This window comes from Pseudorasbora parva, chromosome 25 (genome assembly GCF_024679245.1).
Source record: "Pseudorasbora parva isolate DD20220531a chromosome 25, ASM2467924v1, whole genome shotgun sequence".
NCBI lineage: Eukaryota > Metazoa > Chordata > Actinopteri > Cypriniformes > Gobionidae > Pseudorasbora > Pseudorasbora parva.
Genome location: NC_090196.1, coordinates 7,826,568 through 7,851,066, shown reverse-complemented (window position 1 = coordinate 7,851,066; position 24,499 = coordinate 7,826,568). Strand labels below are relative to the sequence as shown.

General features: G+C 36.9%; 1 protein-coding gene across 1 annotated transcript; it reads left to right on the top strand.

Annotated features, from left to right (window-relative positions):
• The first annotated feature begins 4,157 nt into the window (after positions 1–4,157).
• th (tyrosine hydroxylase) lies at positions 4,158–21,644 on the top strand. Its single transcript, XM_067436804.1, has 13 exons — positions 4,158–4,296; positions 5,279–5,482; positions 6,719–6,893; positions 6,980–7,068; positions 7,175–7,242; positions 7,327–7,377; positions 7,484–7,629; positions 10,513–10,648; positions 13,272–13,341; positions 16,936–16,992; positions 17,073–17,168; positions 17,255–17,388; positions 18,761–21,644. The coding sequence occupies exons 1-13, from the start codon at positions 4,213–4,215 to the stop codon at positions 18,918–18,920; spliced, it is 1,470 nt and encodes a 489-aa protein (XP_067292905.1). The 5' UTR covers positions 4,158–4,212; the 3' UTR covers positions 18,921–21,644.
• The last annotated feature ends 2,855 nt before the right edge of the window (positions 21,645–24,499 follow it).

The window sequence follows — 24,499 nt, the reverse complement described above, 5'->3', positions numbered from 1 at the left end:
ATCTTTACATAGAGATCTCAAGAACATAGAGAGGCCAGGAGGTTAGAAAATTCTTAAATAAATTCAAGTTGGGTGGTCTATATAGCAGGACACAGAGCAAAGGGGTAGGGAGATCAATCTTAAAGCGCTGCACCTTGAAGTTTTAGAAAGTTTTCAACAGGTAGAAGTATGCACTTAAAAGAGTACTTGAAGTTGCTAATCCACCTCCACGACCAGCTGATCTTGGGGAGTTAAAAAACAGGTAGTCTGGAGGAGCAAGTCCTTAAAGAGCTGAATAATCACCAGGGCCGAGCCAGATCTCCGTTACAAATAAACAATCCAAACCATGTGAAGTTAGAAATGTATTCATTCAAAAGAAAAGGACTTATGAGACAGGGATCTAGCATTAATTAAAGCAAATTTGACTGGGCAGTCAGAAATCCGAACCAGTTCTGATGAGTGTAGAAACTAGGGTACATGCAATGGCACATATTGCAGTGATCTTAAGTCAGAAAGCAGCTCCAGTCCACATGAGGAACACAGAAAAAAATTGTATGAGGTTGTCAGCAGAGATGTGAGGGAAATGGCAGATCCTCGATGAATATAGTGCGGACGACGTGCTATACCCAATGTGACACAAGTTCTGTATGTTCCAGGGTGTAACGGTGAAGGCAGGTTCAAATCATGAAGTTCCGCAGGTGAGTGGCACATTATAGAGAACGAATAATGAAGGTAAAAGCTCCAGGTGAGACAATAAAAAATCTAGCAAGCAGGACAAAAACACCAAGCTAAAAACAGCGCATCATTCTTTCTATCACGTCTCCCACATGCCTAACACCACAATAAACCACCCAGAGAGCTATTTGGGTAGAAAAAAAGAGCAAAACTGCAAAGTAATGCCCCAGACCTTTAAAACCCTAAGCAATAAAGGCAGGTAACAGACCAACAAGAAAGTGGAGACTTACCCACCGGTCAATACACCACAAAACTGGGGGAAATTGAGGGCTCGAAGGCTCGCGAACAGTCAAATGGCGGCAAGTGAGAAAGAATGTAGCGTAAGCGGGGTCCATCCAAACAAACGTATCAACATTCACCATGATCAAAGCCCATTTCTGAAAGAGAAAGAAAGAGAACTTCCTCGTTCTCTCACTAGACTCCAAGGTCTGGAGACCTTACAATAAGATCCTCTGATGAAGGGTGGAGATATTCACAGTCCAGAGAGAGTATAATCCAGGGTGGTATAAATCCAGGCGAGTAAAAATTATCCGAAAACAAATGAACACAAACAGTTAGCATCGCTATAGTGTTAGAACCGGTGAATGCGGTTTACAGGTTTGTATCACTGTGAGGTCCCAAATGAAGATTTCAAAACGAAGGAAACGACTGACTTTTCGTAGTCTGTGTGCCAGGTAGGGAGAGAGCCTTCCAAATGTATTTGAAAACATGGGATTTGCTTTTTACTGTTTTACTAAAGCATGTGAAATAATCTGGAGTAAGGCTTGTAATGTTAGTGTAATGTAAGCCATAAATTGTAAACACGGAGAGCAGCGGCAGATAATCATGCCAGCGTTTGCTCAACCATTTTTAAAACTTTACTTATAAAAATTACTATCTTTTGGCAGGCGGTCTAAGTAAGTCGACTTACGCCAAGAGAGACCCCACTACGCGATGTACAGGAACATTGCACGCTATGGCGCCTCTCGCGGTTCATACAAATAGGGCTGGGTACCAAACTCAAGCCCCTCTTCTTTTGTTTCGGAAAACCAGTGTTTTGTTTTGCTCTAGGCTTCCATCCTTCATCAGGTCAGGTGTTATTCTTTCGCCATAAATTGATGCGTACGGCCGTCTGTCGTAAGCTAGTTATTTTAGTTTATAATGTTTTAAACATGGATATTTTTCTTATACAAACGCATCGATTCACTGCAGAAGGCCTTTATTAAACCCCGGAGCCGTGTGGATTACGTTAATAAACGATGAATGCACTTTTTTGGGCTTAAAAATGTTGCATTATAAAGCTTGGATTAGTCAGGACACTTTTTTAACGTTACACTGATTGTGTCCGTCTGAAAGAAGAATGTCATATGCACCTTGGACGGCCTGAGCGTGAGTAAATCATGGGGTGATTTTCATGTTTGAGTGAAATATCCCTTTAAGTATCCATTATACTTTATCACTTAGATGCCTGTAAGACCTGTTATCCAAATTACTATCCATTCCATGGAGAGATCATTAGAGATCAGAGAAGCATAGGTTCAGCTGCATTTTATACTCAAACTGACTGTGAACAATCCAGAAAAGCTGTGTGCTTTCTTTTAATGTCACTAAGCGTTATCTTTTCCCGTCCTCTGCCCCTCCCAGTAAAGGACACTCTTACAGCGCACAGCCCTGAGGGTACGCAAGCACTCTTTAGCATTTCATCTCGTCCTACTAGAGACACAACCCCCCTGTGCCCAAGTGCTTTTCCAGCTGTTGCTGTATCTGAAGACAAAACTGCCGCTAATCTGAACCGCAGGGCTCTGTGCATCATGACTTTAATCAATTTACACATCAAACTGTTCACGGCTGGAGGGATCACTTGATGCTCAGGTAGACGACAGAAAACAACTGACAGGTTTTAATCGCAATTACATTTGCTGAGGAAAATGACAATGGATTTTCGGTTGAGCTGATAAAGTGACTCAATTTACCACAGTTGACTTTTGTTTCCTTTTGTTGGAAGGAAAGACATTTTATTAAGTGTCAGGCACGTTACTTGATTTTGAATGTTTTATGGTGCATTAGAAGTTTTTGAAAATGGCATTTATCCTTTTTATTTAGATATAATGAACATAACTGAAGCGAAGACCCTTTTTTAATCAATCTTTTTGTGTTGCAAACTGATTTGTATTCAGCAGGGTAACAGATTACATATAAAAGTAACCCAGTCCAGCTCTGGCTCATGTCATAACATAAATGTTAGACCCTCAGGGTGATTGGATAATGTTTAAGGGTCTGGGCTGCTAAAACAAAGGTTGGAGGTATAATCCAAAGTACCGAGTCCTGTTCTATCATCATCATGCCCTTGACCACAGCTGGCCCCAGGCAGACTGTCATTGCATTATAAGTCACTTTAGATTAAAAATCTTAAATGCCAAGTATCTAAGAGTAACTAGACCTGTATGGGCAAAATTTAAAAAAGGGGAAATTAATGCATGGATTTTGTACACTGTAAACCCTAATGGACCAACTCAAATCAAACAAATGAGTTCAAACAAATGAACTTTTGTGAGTATTAGAACTTTCTTTTTCTTTTGAGTTTACAAAATGGACACATTTTAAGTCATCTGAATTGTTTTATTGTTTTGAGTTTTATGAATTTGTTTCTTTTATTTAGACAACTTAAAGGGATATTTTGAATATATATTTAAATTAGGTCATTTATGTAGTAGAAATGTAGAATTATTTTAGACGTTGGTGCCTTCAACCTCACTTGATAACAATTACACACTGCACCTTTAAATCTTTAAGTTTCTCAACTTAAAAAAATTTGATGTAACTGATTACATTTATACACATAAAATAATATTATCAATAATAAAATATTTTAGTTACTTTACTGTACCTTAATTTCAAGTCTATATTTTGAGCTTATCAGAACAATTTAGACAAATAAAAAACATGAGACTCAATACAATTCACAAAATGGCAAAAAAGTAAAATGTAACAAAAATATAGCCAACAAATATGTATATTAATAAATTCAACTTAAATTAACTTATATAAATTATATTATAACACTTATATAAATACAAAACCAATTCTAAAGCAGACATTTTTGTCATTTATTTGATAATTTACTCAAAACCTTATATGTAACCTAAAATTCCTTCCATTTTTTTTTGTCTTTATTTAGCATCACTTATAGTATAGCATATTTTAATGTGTTCATTTAGGTAAAATCGCTCTTTATTGCAGATTCCCACTTGCAGTGCAGGTTTTCATTCATACACTAATAGTGACAAATGGAAAAGACAGACAGTTGCGAAGCAAAGAATCGAATTATCAACGAATGTGGTGTGAGGGGCTTCAAGATGTTCAATGACGAAGAAGGAGGGGGTCAGTTTGACGTCAGTCAAGAGAAATCATCTCTATAAATAGGGGAAACGAACGCTACAGATGGAAGTAAGTGACCAGCACTCCCAAGAGAGCACAATAAAATAGCGTAATCCGTCACGTGCGCGCGTCATCTGAATTATGCCGAACTCAAGCAGCTCCACATCATCCACGAAGAGCATCCGGAGAGCTGCGTCTGAACTCGAGCGCTCGGATTCCATTACGGTAAGATTCTTTAACTTCATTGTTTAACTTTGGAATGAAGCGTAAAAACAAAGAAATAAATAATAATTTGCCGTTTCCTCCTCCTCGATTTTTGTAATAATAAAATAGAGATGCTTTTACGCGATAAACTTCATGAGAGTTAGATCATGAAAAGCTATACTGTCTACGATTATATTAATCTATACAGATGGGAAAATATAGTAGGCCTAGCCTATATTTGGGCACTAAAGACTTATTTAAAAATGTATGGATATAATTTTATTAGTAAACACACACACACACACACACACACAAACACACACACACACACACACACACACACACACACACACACACACACACACACACATATATATATATATATATATATATATATATATATATATATATATATATATATATATATATGCAAATATTTCTTAAATATAAACATGAATTTATTATGTAAACACCAACTTTTATTTTGGATGTGATTAATTGAGATTAATCGATTTGACAGCAATTTAATAATGCCAAACTAATTGGAATATATATATATATATATATATATATATATATATATATATATATATATATATATATATATATATATATATATATATATATATAATTTACTACTTTTTGAATATTAAGTAAGTGTGTCATTTGAGATGTACCTCCATCTCCGAGCTCTGCCGTTTTGCTGTGAGTGTCTCCGTTGAGATTTACGCACAGCATTACGCGGTGATCAGTAGACGCAAACACTATGAAATACAGTCTAGAAGGGTCTGTAATATCGGCTCAAGAGCAAATGATTAAGTCTGAGCTATATAGACAGGTTTATTTAGACTGCATAGAAGTTCTTATGCGCTTTTGGTGATGTAAATCACCTCCATTCGATGTCCAACAGGAGGTCTACGTTATTATTTCTAAAATGCATCTTAAAATATGAAAAGGAATGAAAGTGTCGTCTTAAATGATGTGCGGTTTTCTCTCCGAACAGTCTCAGAAGTTTGTGGGACGGCGGCAGAGTTTGATCGAGGACGCGCGCAAGGAGCGCGAGGCGGCGGCAGCGGCGGCGGAGGCTGCGGGACTCAACGAGCAGATCGTGTTCGAGGAGAGCGATGGAAAAGCCCTGATCAGTCTCTTCTTCTCTCTGAGGTGTTCAAAGAGCCCAGCGCTGTCCCGCACTCTGAAGGTTTTTGAGGTAAGACAAATGGATTTTTATTTTTTATTTTATTTTTCACTAAATATTTTAGACTGAAGAATGAAATGTAAAAAAAAAATGCTTTTGGGAATACAAATCTTAATTGGCACAAACCTATAATAATAATAATAATAATAATAATAATAATAATAATAATAATAATAATAATAATAATAATAATAATAATAATAAAATGAAAAACTGCAATTTTGGTTCCTATCGCGTTAGGATCCTTTCGGAGTATTATCAACCTATTCGTTAATTTTCACGTACTACTTAATAATTGTTTTGAAATCAATTTTAGTTTTAAGTTAAATATCAGACAAAATATATTGCAAAACGGACTGTGTGTTGCTTATATATATATATATATATATATATATATATATATATATATATATATATATATATATATATATATATATATATATATATATATATATATATATATATATATATATATATATATAAGTAAACTGTGTATGGTGTATAATTATTATGTATAAATAAATACACACTCATTCATGTATATATTTAATATTTTTTATATTTAGATATAAAATATGTATTTATATATAAATTATATAAATATATATACAGTATATACATGCAAATATTTCTTAAATATATACATGAATGTGTATTCAAATATACATAATAATTATACTCAGTACACACACATATTATATAATAAACACAAACTTTTATTTTAGATGCAATTAACTGTGATAATCAATTTGACAGCCCTAATATTATGACATTGCTAATTAATTTGAAAATCAAATGTTATAAAAAGTTTTGGTCACACTTTAATTTGGGAAACATTATCAATACCAACTATGACTTTTGCCTCAATAAACTCAATTTACTGCTTATTAATAGTTAGTAAGGTAGTTGTTGTAGTGGTTAGGTTTAGTTATTAAGGGATCTACATAATATCATATTGCAGAATAAGGCATTAATATGTGCTTTATATGTAGCAATAAACAGCAAATATGCTAGTAATATGCAAGCTGGTAAGGAAGGTATTGCTCCCCAAACTAAAGTGTTACCGTAGTTTTAATAGTACATTTGAGAGTTTACCAGATAAAGAAAAATGAAATGTTCCACTTTCTTATTGGCAATACTACAATATGCGCATAGTATTTTTTATTTTTTAGTATATTTTTTTTAGTATTTTTGTATAGTATTTTCTTTGGATTTTTTTTTGTAATGTTCAACCACTGAACATCACAGACATTTGAAGCCAAAATCCACCATCTTGAGACCAGACCCAGCCGAAAACCAAAAGATGGCTTGGAGGATCTGGAGTATTATGTTCAGTGTGAGGTGCACCTTTCAGACGTCAGCACGCTGGTCAGCTCTCTGAAGAGAAGTGCAGAGGACGTCAAAACCACAAAAGAGGTCAAATGTGCGTCTATTAAAATGTAATGTTGCTAAGCTATTCTTTTCCTTATTTGAATATCATTTACGTTTAGTACTTTTGCCTTTCCTCAGTTCACTGGTTTCCCAGAAAAATCTCTGAATTGGATAAATGCCATCATCTAGTCACCAAATTTGATCCCGATCTGGATCCAGATCATCCAGTAAGTTCTTGTTATAGTTCTTGCTTTCTAATAAAAAGTAACTACATTTGATTACCCAAATTCTGTCATGTACTTCTTATTTCTCATATACGTTTTTTTGATGCAGGGATTCACCGACCCTGTTTACAGAAAACGACGGAAGGTGATCGGAGATATTGCCTTCAGATATAAACAGTATGTAAACAGTGTTTACCATGCAATGTTTGCCTCTCTGGACATGTAGGAACAGATATTTGATTGACTCCCGTCTCTTTCCAGAGGAGAAACGATTCCGAGAGTTGAGTATACGGAAGAGGAGATCGGAACATGGTGCGTTGTAGTGAAATAAACAACCGATCCTAGGTGAACACAGCTGGAGATCCTCAAATTGTGTTTTTCATTCATACTTCTCACATGCGACCATATGTGTGTGCAGGCGAGAAGTGTACTCCACCCTCAGAGATCTGTACACGACCCACGCCTGTAGTGAACATTTAGAGGCTTTCCAGTTACTGGAGAGACACTGTGGCTACAGTCCCGATAACATCCCTCAGCTGGAGGATGTGTCCTGCTTTTTAAAAGGTACCAATCAAATTATAGCACTGCCAGTGCAACCTGTACATCACTCAGCATGCTATTTATTATAACGAATCATGTTTTGTTACTATAAATATTCTTCATTATTGACAGTAACAGAAAACACTAGCAATATGTTAAGCATTATATAACACCTTAGCAACCACCTAGAAAACCTTAGGAACCTCATAGCTATGCCACAGCAACCACCCAGCATCTACATGCCAACACCTTGGCAACCAGCCAGAAGCAAACACCAACACCCTTAGCAACCCCATAGCAATGCCACAGCAACCACCCAGAAGCAACATGCCAACACCCTGGCAACCACCCAGAAGAAAACATCAACACCCTTAGCAACCTCATAGCAATGCCAGAGCAACCACCTAACTGCAACACTGCAACACCCTGGCAACCACCCAGTAGCCAACACCAACACCATTAGCAACCCTATAGTAATGCCACAGCAACCACCCAGCAGCTACATGCCAACAGCTAAAGCCAATACCAACACCCTTAGCAACCCCATAGCAATACATTAGAAAACAACCTAATAATGCCTTAGCAATCCCCTACAACACACTAGCTACCATATATCCCTAAAGGCCAATTCACACTGCAGACAGACATAGACCAACACAAACGCAGACAGTCACCATATCACAGCATGTCACTTCTCAGACATTCCATTTCTCATTCAGCATGTTCAATCAATAGACTCACACAGGGGTAACACACTGATTTGACTAAGTCTGTTATCACACGTCCCGATTTTGCAGTTAGCCACATTCCTAAGTCAACATATTTTGTTAAGCCTGGAACAACATGCCTCTCTAAAAATGTAAAACAAATCTCCTGTTCCTCTGATTGGTTGTTTGGAATGTTGTTCCATGATCAACAAAGATGTTGATCCAGAAACACGTTGTACTTGGAGTTATTAGGTTCTGTGTCTGTCGCCATCTGTTGGTGCAGTGTGAATTGGTCTATATAGACCACCCAGAGAACCCACATAGCAACACCCTAGCAACACACCCTTAAAATCCTAGGAACCACCAAATACACCCTAGGAATCACATAGCAACCACATTGAACCCCTGACCCACCCTAGAATCCACATACCCACACCTTGGAAACCACTCAGAATATTTTAGCAAGCCCATAGTAATCTGTTAGCAACCTCCTTTTAATAGAGTTCAACAGTGCCTGCAACTCTTTTTTTTTTTTTTTTTTTTAGCAACGCTGGTTCTGGAAGTATTTTTTTTCTATTTGTTTTTTTATATAGGGTTTTAAAAAAGTATTTGTCAAAGAGTTATAATAAGCTATAAAGTAAGCCAACCAGCTATGAGGTGAATCACACTACAATCTTTGATTTGAAGCAAAAACCTTTTGAAAATTGGACAAAAAGACAAAGGTACAAAGCTGTGTACTTAGCGGCTTAACTGATCGACTCATTTACATAATTTGCAGTCCTTAATGGGAGTGGGTGGAGTTAAAGAGCTATTTTAGACTGTGTTGCTTTTTCAACTCTCTGATTGGTATAACTTTCTGTACAACATCATGGGTAATGTAGTTTCACACCCTAAATTTCCCAGTTAAAAAATAAATAAAAATAAAAATACTAAAATAATGCTGTCAGATGGCTTCAACTGAATAAAATACCATTGATTAACAACCTTGTGTCTTTAAAGGTTTGTAAGTTATTTTTCAAAATCAATTTCCCTATGGTGAAAATAATAGAGTTTTTACGTCCGGAAGCCAACTGTTATGCCACTCTATCACCCAGATTACCCAGATCACCCTAGCAACCACATAGTCCACAGGGATCACCCAGAACATCCTCAGTGTAATGCCCTAGTAACCACCCAGAAAACCCTAGAAACTGTAACCACTCAGAACACCTGCATAGCAATGTCGTAGCATTCACCTAGAACACTCTAACAGCCACATAGCAACACCTTGGCAACCACCCAGAACTCCCTCGCAACCGCTTGGAACACATTGGCAACCTCATTGACATTTCACAGCATCCACCTAGCAACTACATACCAAAACCTTGGCAAACACTCAGTACACCTTAGCTACTCCATAACATTGTGTTAGCAAACATCATAGAAATGCAAATAGCACCCACATAGAACACCCTAGCAACCACATAGCTAATAGAAACTGCCCAAAACTCCACATTGCAACACCGTAGCAACAACACAGAACACTCTAGGAATGGCATAGCAATACCACCCAGAACACCTGCATAGCAATATCATAGCAGTCACATTGAACACCCTAACAGCCACATAGCAACAACTTAGCAACCACCCAGAACTCCCTTGCAACCACTTAGAACACATTGGCAACCTCATTGGCAACCTCACAGCAACCACATAGCAACTACATACCAAAACCTTGGCAAATACCCAGGGCACCTTAGCTACTACATTACATTGTGCTAGAAAACACCAACACCACCTTGGCAACCACCTAGAACACCCTAGCAGCCATATAGCACCACCTTGGCAACCACCCAAAACTCCCTTGCAATCACATTGGCATTTCTCAGCAACACCCTAGCAACCACATATAATAGAAACACATAGCCAAAAGAAACTGCCCAGAACTCCCCATTGTAATGCCCTAGCAACAACACAGAACACCCCAGAGAATGGCATAGCAATACCACTCTGACCACCTTCATAGCAATGCTGTGGCTCTCTAGCAACAGCATAGCAACACCCTAGCAACCAGAAAGAATGATGGTAATAAGTTTGGAACAGTCAAACAGTCTCTCTCTCTCTCTCTCTCTCTCTCTCTCTCTCTCTCTCTCTCTCTCTCTCTCTCTCTCTCTCTCTCTCTCTCTCTCTCTCTCTCTCTCTCTCTCTCTCATGTATAAAGAGCGTACAGGATTTCAGCTGAGGCCAGTGGCAGGTCTCCTCTCTGCAAGAGACTTTTTGGCCAGTTTGGCCTTCCGGGTGTTCCAGTGCACACAGTACATACGACACGCTTCCTCCCCAATGCACTCCCCTGAACCGTAAGAGAATTCCTGTTATACATTACATTTATGAAGAAACTTCTTGATTATTAAGCATTTGATTTACACCCATATGTAGGCTAACTGCTTAGTACACGCTGAAACATTGCAACTGAATAAACTTGTTTGTCAAAAAAAAAAAAAAAGTTGCTAAAAAAAATACATTTTGGTCCAAAAATAGCAAAAGCTACGACTTCATTCAGCATTGTCTTCTCTTCCGCGGTTGTTTTCAAACCTCAAATAAAGATTCAAATGGTTATGAATCAGCTTATTGATTCATGATTTGGATCGCCATTGTCTCGTGATTTCAGCAGTTTGGCAGTTTGACACGCGATCCAAATCATGAATCAATAAGCTTATTCATGAACGTTTGAATCTTTATTTGAGGTTTGAAAACAAACGTGGAAGAGAAGAAAATGCTGAATGGGTGCCAGAGGGTCCCCCGTCTCTGAGTTAGAAGATCCTTCCTCAAAGGAATTGGCCAAGCAAGGACTGACGCGGGAGCATGAGTTCTGGGAACCAAGTCCGGTTGGGCCAAAGTTGTGCCACCAACAGGACCTGCTCCTCGTCCTCCCTGACCATGCACAGAGTTTGTGCAAGTAGGCTTACTGGGAAAAACGCATATTTGCACAGGCCCGGGCCAACTGTGTGCCAGGGCATCTGTGCTGAGTGTGTTTTCTGGGGATGCAAGCAGGTCTACCTGTTCAACCCCGAACTGAACCCAGATCAGCTGGACCACCTGGGGGTGAAGTCGCCACTCTCCCGGGAGCGCAGCTCGTGACAGCTTTTCGGCCACACGGTTGCATACAGCAAGGACATGAGTGACCCAAAGCGACCTCAGACACTTCTGACTCTAGAGGAGGAGATGTTGGGTGAGCTGCAACATGCGATGCATAGACCGTCTTGATGGTTGATGTACGCAATGTTCTCAGTGTTGTCCGTACGGACAAATACATCTTTGCCCTGTAACTGGCCTTTGAGGCGTGCCAATGCAGGTGCAGACTCGTCCAAACCCCTGACACTACATGTCCATTGTACGTGGCTCCCCTGCCCATGGCAGAGGAATCTGTGAAAACCACAGCATGCCCTGACACCTGTTCCAAGGGCAATCTGGCCTGAAGGAATGAGGGGTCTAACCATGGACTGAAGGATTGGGGGCAGGCTGGTTTGATGCTCACCCAGTGAATGGAACCTGGGGGGACCTGCCGGTCGAACTGAATCGCATAGCCGAGCCTGAAGGTCCAAATGAGCCAGTGAGACGGACTGGGGAGCTCTAACCAGGCTCACAGAGACCGAACAAGCGGGACCATAGGGACCACCACCATACCCACAGTGGGGCAATGAGGTGGAATGCAGGTACCGGCCTGGGCCGGCTGTCTTGTGGACTGAGGTGTGAGTCTGCTGTGTAACACATACCTGATTCTGGGCAGAGGGTCCGTGAGGAGGCTGTGGGGCATCCCTGCCTCATCTGCTGCTGCCCGCTGGTGAAACAGAAGGAGGATGAGTGTGGTCCGGTGGTTGACCTACCACAATCAACCGAGCACCCTGAGGACCCAAAGATCAAGGAAATTGCTCTTTTTTTGAAAATGTGGGTAAATTTGTATACAGAAACAAAACAGAATACAAAATTCTCTGCCCGGCCCTCTTCCGGAGGATGGAGCAGTGCAGTCACCGTCTCCTGAAGAGCAGCCCTCCCCATCTCTGGGACACCTGTCTCTGGACTGCTTGCCCTTTGTTTAATCCTTCTTCTGTGTGACCTGGACAAGTGGGCGGCCTGCTTGCGCCCGGCTCAATGACGTTGCTTGGGTGGAGGCTGCTGCTGTGACGTGGAAGTGGAGGCAGACACAGGCAGCCGTCCTTGGCGATGAGCAGGCTGAGGTGGAAGTGGAGGCAGACACAGGCAGCCGTCCTTGGCGATGAGCAGGCTGAGGTGCTGCTGGCGACGGGGTGAAGGCAACAGCTGACTGCTGCGGCATGATGTGACTCATGTGGTCAGTCTGCTTCTGTGCGGCCAAGAACTGCTGGGCGAAGTTCTTGACCGCGTCGCCGAAGAGGTTGGTCTGGGACACGGGGGCATTAAGGAACCTGATCTTGTTGGTATCCCTCATGTCAGCCAGACACAGCCAGAGATGGCACTAAAAACACCACCTGAAGAGATCGCTCCTAAAAGGCAGGCTTCCACAGTCGAACTGTGAAGTAAAGAGTGATATTTGGCATAACCATCTAATACTTGGCTCCAAAGCAAAATGCTAATTTGATGGAAACACCTGTGCCTCTTGTATACCACATGAGCATGAGCACCTGGTGCAATCATTGCATGACAATCTGCATTGGCTTGTTCAGTTATACTCTAAGTAGATTGGCTCTCGCGGGCGATATTCCTATTTGTCGGGCGTCAAGAGTGACCGACTGAATGGGAACTTTATAAAGTAAAATATCTAGCTTCCACTGGACCGCCTTCTGAATTCAACTTATGAAAAAAGCATAATTAGCACGACGATGATGTCGGACATAGTGTGCGCTGTACACGCATTATAAACTGCTTCCTATGTTTGCTTTACTAAAATGATGGCACAGTATAGACACAAGCAATTATAATTATTTGATATATTTTTCTTTCCAGGGATTGCGTCCATGAACTTCTTGGACATGTGCCAATATTGGCTGATAGAACATTTGCACAGTTTTCTCAGGTAAAAAAAAAATGCTTTATGTACATATCCCATATTTCCTTACACTTTCATTCTTGGATGTACAGTTAAAACAACAATTATTCAGACGCCAGATATATTTTTTTACTTGTGGGTGCAGGACATTATAGTTCATTTATGTGAGGATATCAAAATAAAATAAACTCTGACATATTATACCCAAAAACCTTATTTGACCTGACCCTGTTTTGCTTAAGTGTTTTTTCTTTAACCCTCTGGTGCTCTTCGTTTAGGGGTTGCATTGGTTGTCTTCCTGGTCATAGGTGACCGGACACCTAAAAATTTAACTTCACTCCACCCCAGTAAAACCAATGCAATTAATTTTTCTTCAGTAATATTTTTTTCTGTTTAAATTTGTATTTTGAGATAATTTGGTGGTATTTTTAAAATATTTATGCAATAATTATGGTCTATTATTGGCATTTAAAATTATAAAAAACATTTTTCTAATTAATTAATTAATTAATTAATTAATTAATACATTTTTATTTCAGTATTTTTGGGTAAAATAGAGACTAGGCCTTCAAAATAAAAATTCTTCAAGACAGATTAGCGCCCTCTTTTGGAATTATTTTAAAAAAATATGAAACCATGGGTGTAATCCACTAGAGGCCTCTATGGACGGGCTTGTGAATTCCCTACTTCACTTTTCAACAATTTTTTTTTTTTTTTTTAGATGGATTTGAATATATATTAAAAAGATATCAAAGACTATTTTTATATTTTAAAAATTGTTAGAAATAGTGATTTTGAGTGAATGTGTCAATATCACACTCTTGATGTTTTAAAGTGCAATTCCTTTACTGCTGTGTACTTTTTTTCAGCACTCTGGCCGATTTGTAGATTTTACACACAAATATTTTGCAATTTTTTGTGTTTTTGCAGATTTCCCATTCATTTCCTATGGGGGTCATTTTTTGACCCAAGAGCACAAGTGGAAGTAATTTTTTACGACCACTTAGCATGCCCGAATCATGCCCTCATTTTGTGTGTGTGTTTACATACCTAATGCTAAAAAAGTCAACAAGTTTCATATCATTCCGATGAAGCTGTGATTTTTAAAATTTCAAAACAGAAAATGTTCCTGTCAGAAATGACTGAAGAGCACCAGCGGGCTCAGGGACGTGCACAGGGGGGTTGCTCAGGTTGCCCGGGCAACTGCCCATATGCCCTTCTCGACTCACGTTGCCCTTCCGAGGTGGAAAAAAATAAATAAAAAAAATCGTACAATGGATGCAGAATTTCACGTAGGCCTAGATACAAAAAAAAAAAAAAAATCGCAAAGCCTCGTTCACTTCCATATTCGGGTACCCGTCCGAAAGTGAAAGTCAAGCAATTGCTTGGGGCACCGAGCTGGCCTGGGGCCTCAAGACAGCGACAGGTTAAGAATAAAATGCAACGACAAACTGCTTGAGCGCCCCTTTGATAGTCAATGCAGTAAAGTGCAATGACACTGTTATCGGAATCCCCCTCAAGGGGGCCCTCTCAGTCGTCGCTGACAACAGCCACCCAACTACGCAATCTCTGCTGCCGGCAATACAAAACCTCCTCGGCGATCATGAAGCGGAATTATGCTTTAGGAAGCCAGAAAAGAAAAAAGAGAAAAAACAAGATAGTGGTAAGTGATAAATTACACTATATAAAATAGCTTTATTTGTACAAAAATGGTGTAATTTTGCAGCAGGTAGGCTAGCAAAAATATGTTTATGTTAGCTAACGTTACCTGCCTGGCAAATGCTGCTTGTAACAGTTAGTGCAACTTTTTTTTTTCAAACGGATGGAATACAGTTACATAGCTACTGTAAGATGTTTTTTAACGGGATAAGGAAGACGCAGATCTGTTCCAGAATAACTGTTTATCGTATTTAATGACATAAAATTGCTATAGCTTTGTAATAGGTTTTGATGAAAGTGGCATAGCATGCTATACTAACTATTTTTATGCTATGCATAAATAACCTGGAATAGTTAATATAGCATTAACTATTATTATAAACATTATTTAACCAGAAAGAGGCAGAGGAACATGCTTTTTTTCATAGCTTATCTTAATGTGCTAGTGTCGGGATATATGGTAGTAACAGTTTATGCAAATATGATATTATTTTTATAAATTACCAATGGATCTTGAACAGTTACTTTATTCGGTGTGGCAATTTTTACACTGTTGCATTTTGAAGTACAGTATCAGGACAACCCACATGTTTTACTGTTACTGTTTATTAACTATTTAACAAGGTATTATAGTCATCTATTGCAACTTCATAATAACCATCCAGATAATGTTTATAGACAGTTTACAAACCAACTAGTAACCCTTAACAAAGTGTTAGGAATATTTGGTCTGTCTATCTATGTAATGTTTATAGATGTTTTAAAAATGGTTTCTTAAAGTTTTACAAACATTTTTTAATCATTACCCGTTTATCTGTAGAAAGTTAGCCATGTCCATTTTGCTTGGGGCCCCCAAAATCCTTCTAACCGCCTTGGCTGAGCCTGCATGAGCGGCACTAGAAGGAGATTGTCGCCGTTGTCGGGTGAGACTTAACGTTGTCGGAAAGGTATAACAAATGGACGATCATAAACTGTTGATGGCAGTTAAATTAATATTGTCTTTTTTTATTAGACTATTGATATTGACTGGTTTGAGTTCTTTATTGGTATAGGCAAGGGAAATGGCCTCAAACGCACCAAAATGCAGGAAATCACATCTACGAAATAAAAGAAATTCTTGTCGAAGAAACCCCCAGACCCCCCTGCAAAAAAATAGCCCCACCTATAATATTTTTCCTGAGCAGAACATAAATACCACTAGGGGGCATTGAAATAATAATGATAATGGCAATAACAATAATATGTAATTGGACAGATCATGAGGGGTGGGGGGGTCCCTTTTTTAGGTCAGAGCAACTGCCCCTCAAAAATCCTGTGCACGTCCCTGAGCGGGCTAATTGCTAATGTGATCTTTAACACCACATAGTAACCAAAATGAAGCATTGATTGGCCATTGGCTTTACCTAAATGGGTATTATCAGCTGACAGCTGATTGGTTGATTGTAATCCATTACATACCTTTCTATCAAAGTTATCTTATATTATCAAGATGACATTATGATTCTGACAGTTAACTCTGAGTTCTTTTGTCAAATTGTTGAGTTAATTGAAATTAAAATTTTGAGTTAATACAATGAATTTTTTTTGGAGATTTGACAACCTTTATTAAAAGATTATTAAAAGATTTTGTAAGCATATTGGGTAATAATGTGTATGTTATTTCTGATAACGCAGTGAAACATGCCAAATTGTGCTATTTTCATGATTTATCACATTTTTTATGTGGTTCAGATACAAAAATATTTTGAGTTTCTATTTATTAAACTAATTTCCTTCATTGTATCAACTCAAATTTTTTATTTCAATAAACTCAAAATATTAAGGCAACCAGGTTACTTACTTTTTTAAGTTAAACCAACAAAAACCACCACAAATTTTTTACAGTGTAGCGAATAAATTGTGATAATGTGAGAAAATGTATGAATTTGTACCATTTGTATGTCCCGAAATCTCTCCTCTCAGAGTATTGGTCTGGCCTCTCTTGGAGCTTCTGAGGAAGATATTGAGAAACTGTCAACAGTAAGTACAAGGAATCTCACATCTTATCAAACTGCTCTACTAAAAACACTGAATGTGTTTGTTCTGAATATTTTTTTCAGCTGTACTGGTTCACGGTGGAGTTTGGACTATGTAAGCAAGGAGGGAAGATCAAAGCGTACGGAGCAGGACTGCTGTCGTCTTTCGGTGAACTGGTGGTTGGTGGTGTTTTTTAAATGAATTGGTTTGCTGTTTTGTATGACGAATGTATTTGGCATTTAATGTTCCCTCTTCCCCCTCCAAGCATTCTCTCTCGGATGAGCCAGAGAGAAGGGAATTTGACCCAGACATAGTAGCTGTTCAGCCGTACCAAGACCAGACATACCAACCTGTCTATTTTGTGTCGGAGAGCTTCTCAGATGCTACAGAGAAACTGAGGTGAGCTGCATCAAAAATACTCTTGGTTGCTGTCATCAGCATTGTAGGTTTGATCATTATATAATTATTCATGAAGTAAAATAAGTTTTAAACAGCTTAATAAATATTTTCAATATTTTGAAATAGTCCATAAAACAAATGCTCACTAATAAAAAAATAAATAAAAAAATTAGGCGATTTATTCCATACATTTGCATTTTTCTCTTTATTTTATAAAATACAAAAATATAAACAACTTAAATAAAAAAGTGTAAGATAGTGTATAAGCACTTTAATTTATTGATTATAAAATAAAAGTTGATATGAAAAACTAAAATAAAAGGTACTGTAAGCAATTTTATATAAAGCATGTATGACAATAAACATAACAGCTAAAATAAATTTGAAAATAAATCATTCAATAAATGTTGAAATGTATAAATAAATTGTTAAATTATTAAATTATTAAATTAAATCACACACACACACACACACACACACACACACACACACACACACACACACACACACACACACACACACACACACACACACACACACACACACACACATACACACACACACACACACAATATATATATATACTGTATATGTTTTAATTATTCAATTAACATTTTTTATATATTTCAACATTTATTTAATTATTAATTATTTATTAATAATTTTGAGTATTTTACCCCTTCATACATTTTTTTTATTAATAAATGCAGTACATTAATATTTCTTTTTAATTTTTGTCAAGACACATTAACAAACAGTTGTCCATAAAACAAATGCTCACCAATTGCTTTTTTAAATTGGATATTTATTACATACATTTGCACTTTTGTCTTTATTGTTTAAGCAGTTAAGTAATTACTGTTTGTTACTAGTAAGATCTTTCTTTCTTTATGTATATGTATTCATTGATTCATTCTAATTGATTCATTGATTCTTCTCATTGATTCATTGATTCATTGATTCATTGATTAATTCATTCATTGCATGACATGTCCATGGACTTTTTAATGGACAAGACTTTTGGTTAAAATGTTAATGAAAATATAATGAACAATGGATAAATACTAATTCATTTTTGAAATAGTTTAAATTTCATATAGCATTTCACACCTCAAGACATGCCAACTTTCCAAACGTATTTTTATTTATTAATTTATTTCATTCATTCATTCTATAAAACTTGATTTCAAAACACATTTTGCAAAGATTAAATTACTCCTTAAAAATAAAGCAAGTACTGGCTAATAAACAAAGGAATTTACTGTATACGTTTTCATTTAATTTTTTGTCTTGATTGTTTGCAGTTAAATAATTTCAGTTGTTTCTATAACAATAATTATACTCTTTTTTATTTTCTTTTTTTTGACAACAGAGCGTATGTGACCCGCATCAAGAGACCATTTTCCGTGCGGTTCGACCCGTACACAGACAGCATAGAAGTGCTGGACAACCCTCTGAAGATCCAGCAAGGGCTGGAGACCATTAAAGACGAACTGAAGATCCTCACGGACGCCCTGAATGTGTTGGCTTGATTCTGCCGCCAGGAGCCGATCAACTCTCCCGTTCCTCTACGCTTCATATGTGACGGTCTCGTCGTTTTGCTGTGCGTCTGTGTCTGCGTCTACGTCAGCTGCTACTGACCTCGTTGCTTTTAAAACACCGAGCGCCAACCTCAAAACCTCATGTTGGAACTTGATACCAGAAACCTTAAAGCGATAGTTCACCCACATTTTTACCATCACATGTCGTTCCAAACCTGTATGAGTTTCTTTTTTCTGCTGAACATCAAAATATAGCATGAAGAAAGTCTGTAACCAAACAGTTTTGGTTAAAATGGACAAAACATACAATGAAAGCGAATGGGAATAAAAACCATTCATGTTCCACAAAGAAATTCACACAGATTTTTGGACGAGTAGCTAAATGATGACAAAATATTAATTTCTGATCTCTGGATTAATGGATCACTCTGTGGCTAAACACAAATTGTGTAAATCATACCCAGTGTAAATGAAGCTATTAAGGGTCTGTTAACACAACACCACTTTCTATTTAAAACGGAACATTTTATGCTTTTTGGCCGTTCATTTATAAGACAACTGTATTTTGCGGGCCTGAAAATGCAAAAATGCTAATTTGTGAAAACAGTGACGCAAATAAGTAAAAATGTATTTATATAGAACTTTTAAAATCTAAAAGAGCTATACACAATATATGAACAAATAAAATGTAGACTAATAAAAATGTTTAAATATCCAAACCCCAAAACACACAAAAAACATCACAAAACACTAAAAGCATGTCTATACATTGTAAAAAACAAAACAATTCAGGTCTCCAATTGAAATTATTCAAGTGAATAATCACATCTAATTTTTTCAGTTGGCCGAATTGAATTTCTGTTAATTAAATTGCATCAATTCACAGAATCTCAATTCGGCAAACTGATTTTTTTTAAGAAATTTTAGAAAATTTTCAATTGGAGCCATTTTTTCTTTTCTCCTTTTTTACAAATACGTTTTTTAATTCATAGGTGCCAAACCATTTAATGCTAGTATGTCAAGAATAAAATCTTAAAATCTTAACCAATGTAAAGAAGGTAAAACAGGTGCAATATGGTTAAATAACTTTTGTTTGCATCAATAATCTAACCACAGCATTCACTGTAAAAAAAATAAAATAAAAAAAGTTGCAACCTGAAATTTTTAAGTACAATCAACTTGGTTGTTTAAGTAATTTAAACTTAAATTATTTAAAGTTGACTTAAAAAAAATGAATTGCTACACTTATTAATTGCTTAACTTATTTTGACGAGTTAAAACAATATGTTGTCATAACTTATTGATCATATACAGTGTTCTTTACTAATTTCAAATGTAATAAAGTACAATGATTTAAGAAAACAAGGCATTACAATAATCAAGATGGAATGAAAGCATGAATAAGCTTCTCTGTATCATTAAAACTCAAAAACTGCCTCACATTGGAAATATTTCTTAACTGAGAATGAGCGAGATATATCCGGACTCAGTTCTAGAGTGATGACTCCGATCTTTCATCTTTCTTGTGTAATCGACGCGCCATCCTCAATAAACCTGTCTCTTGCGTGATACCCAGAAATTTTGAATATTCCTATCTAATATAATTTCTGACCTGTAAGGTTGCCAGAATAATAATTATACACTGTTTGATAATAGGCCAGAGGAGAACTGGCACCCCGACTGAGTCTGGTTTCTCCCAAGGTTTATTTTTCTCCATCATGCCCTGATGGAGTTTTGATTCCTTGCCACTGTCGCCTTAGGCTTGGCTTGCTCAGTTGGGGACACTAAAATTATGATCAAAGTTATTCAACTAAATACACAAATAAATGTATTTTATTAGGTCTTATTTATTATTTAAAATTGTATAAACTATAATACTGATCTGCCAAAATTGTTGCTATTACCACCAGATTGACTGGTCAGCTGAATCAAATTTTGTTGCAATATTGTCCTGTTTAACACTGTGAAGCTGCCTTGAAACAATTGGCATTGTAAAAGCGCTATAGAAATAAAGTTCTATAAATAAGGAAACAACCTCTTTACATAACATTCAAAATTAAGATTGGTGTCAAAATAAACACCCACATTTCTAACTACTTAATATTTGAAAACATTAGTACATGTTCAGTCGCATAGTTTTTCTTTACCAAGTGACATCGCCAACTACTGGCCTGGCATACATAATACAGCGTTTTTTTGACGTTTTCACGAATCCGTGTGAACAAGGATAATTTTGACCACTGTCACCTATACGCGAAAAACACAAAGGAGATATTTTTCATTTTTTGGTAAATCGTTGTCGTGTAAACGTACCCTCAAGCTATTGAAGGCAAAAGTTATTTATGAAATAAAAAATGATTTAAAGGTGCCATGTGTAAAAATTGAGGTAAAAATATCCCAAAAATGACCTACACGCATCAAAAGAATGAGAAGAAATAAGGGTGATGATGTTATTAAAAAAATGTCGAGTTATAGTGCTGCAGAGATATCAACCTTAATTAGCAGTAGCATTACTAGCCCCGGCCCGACAGGTGTCGTAATACCGGTCTCGGCCATGGGAGGCGGTATGCGGGCAACATAACCACCAGCCAACCTGGCGTACTTGAACCTGATGTCAATCGTGTGGAAAGTACAGCACACTACTTCATTTCAGTTCAGGGAAGAGAGCGGACGGATGGCCGAAGCCCTTGGCCCCTTAAATGTATCTGATATGATCTGATTTTTACCTGACCGGAAAAAGCGGAAGTGCGGGCGCCCGGCGACTGTGTCCCGTCGCGTCATAATAAAAGTCCCGGTACTCGCGAGCCGTTTAGAATAGGCGCCCTCCAGTGGACGAAAGGTTGCATAGCACCCCTTTAAAGAAAACAAGGCATTACAATTATCAAGACGGGATGAAACAAAAGCATGATTTAACTTCTCTCTAACATTAAAACTGGTCCCACTTTATATCAGGTGGCGTTAAATACTTTGTAGCCTACTTACATAAAAAAGTACAATGTATTTATCATGTTCATAATGTGTTTTTTTTATTAATTTTTTATTTATTTCTGATATTCAGGAAGGGTGTGTGGGTAAAGTTAGGGACAGGTGTGGTGATATGGGTAAGTTTAAGGGTAGGGTTAGGGGTAAAGGAAGTGTCAACAGTGTAATTATAAATATAACTACCAAAAATAATTACAGATGTAATTACATGCAGATAATTTTTAAAAATGTAAGTGCAATGTAAAAACATGTATGTACACAATAAGTGTGTTGTATAAAATAATGAATTTGTATGTTAGTACATATAGTTAAGGCCACCTAATATAAAGTGGGTCCATAATAATTCAAATTAAGATTTTATTGTAGAAAGTTTAAGGCCATCTATTTTTTTAAATCTGATAAATATGCTGAAAGGACATTCAGACTAGTCAGACACTTGGAATTAAATTAATATTATACTTTCAAATTACAGACAGAATTGGTCCCAAAAATGAACCCTGTGGAACTCTACAATAAATGTGGCAATTACAAACACAAATTCAGTTTTTGGTAAAGTGTTATTGTGTAAACATACCCTGAAGCTACTGAAGACTAACGTGACTCATCTGAAACCAGATGAAGTACTATAAATTAAACAAATATGTACAGTATATAATCAAATATGTCTAATCAATCGAATTGAAGGTATTATAACTGCAAGTATACTCCTAAAATATTACATTGAGCTGATGTATTCTCCTACAGATGGTAGAAATATTTTATTAATAACAGCAAATCATTAAGAAAAAAAAAATACTGGCCTCCTGATTAGTGCCTGTTTATGTTCATCTATGAAATATACATATAAATCTCTGCAAACAACGGCATACAATGTGAAATAAATAAAGTTGCAAGAAAACTGTGTAGTGCAAATTGGATATTGGTTATGTGATATTATAAAGAAATATCTTTCCCAAACTGTTCTTGTGGTTTATTTTCTGACTTTATATCAAATCGACCCTTTCATGCAGGAAAAGTATATGTTGGTTTGTGATTCCTTTTGTCTGGCTGAACCTTACAAGTTTATTTGAAATAAAACAACCACCACCAGATGGTAGTCTAAGCATGTAAGTGAGACGTCCCACACAAGCACTTTTTAGATGAGCGCTTTTATATCATGGGCATAATGACTATGGCTTTTGTAAGGGTCGTGTCATGAGGTTAGAGGTTAGGATCGGGATGAGGATTCGGATTTTGGATCCAGTTGGTGGGAAAAGATCTGCCAATTGAATACGCAACCAACCACTAAATACATTTTACGAAGACGGGCAAAATCCCACAGGGGAATACGTCAGTAGTAAATCAGTAGGTATAGGATATTACTTGAACGAAGACTGATATTTTATAGTAGTTTACATAATTTGAACAATTAAACTGAGGTCATTGAGTATAAAACAGAGAGCTATTCATGTATAATGTTGGATATTGCTGACTGCACATATTGGTTATCACAAAATCTCCTGAGCTTTTTACTGATGACCGCTAATGTTTTGTGCTGGACTGGTGTGTCCTGTATTATGGCCTGTTCTATGAATTGTTGTGCATAGCAATGTGAGTAAGATGAAAATGCAGCCCACTGAATGCAGTGAATGATTTATTGCAAGGCCCTACAGATCTTTTGGGTTTCCTGCTTCCTTCATCTGATGGATAATAGGAGACAGAGGAAGAGAGGTTTAATGTCTTTATAATGGTGCTTCCAGTAACAGAGTGCATTGATAATTCATGCCAGCAGCACCCCCCATTTTTCCATGTGCCGCTATTCATCGTCTTACCAGCGGGGGCGCCATTTTGCTGTCACATAAAACAGGGCCCAGGATTTTCTCTAATTTTCTACTCATAGATTTCTACCAGACATCGCACTGTTTATCATCCCTTCTCATATTTAAACACATTTCCTTTGAGTTGTTTGGGCAAGAAGCTGCTAATTTTACCATGCACAATGTCCACAGTATCATGTTTGTCTTATTTAACCACCCTAACAGTGTGGGTTTACAGTTAGGGTTAACAAAATTGAATTTTATTGAAGATTTTTCAACCTTAAAATGAGTTATCAAATATTCATCGGCCAATCCAGTCACACCATTTTTAAATAGAAATAGTCTACATTCACCTTAATTATCATGACATTCAAAACAATAAACAATTTGTCATATATAATCAAGATCTGCCCCCCCACCCACACACACACATATAATATTTTAATATTCACATTTATAATTTTACAATTTTTTTAATTGTTTTAATTGTTCATATATTAATTATGATTTAAAACTATTTTAAAATGTACACACACACACACACACACACACACACACACACACACACACACACACACACACACACACACACACACGCACACACACATAAATATTCTTCTAGCACTTTATACAATATAGATTGTTCATTATGTGTTACATACATGTATTATTTTGTTATTATATTAAAGTTTATTATTTTCTGTTTATATATATATATATATATATATATATATATATATATATATATATATATATATATATATATATATATATATATATATATGTTATACA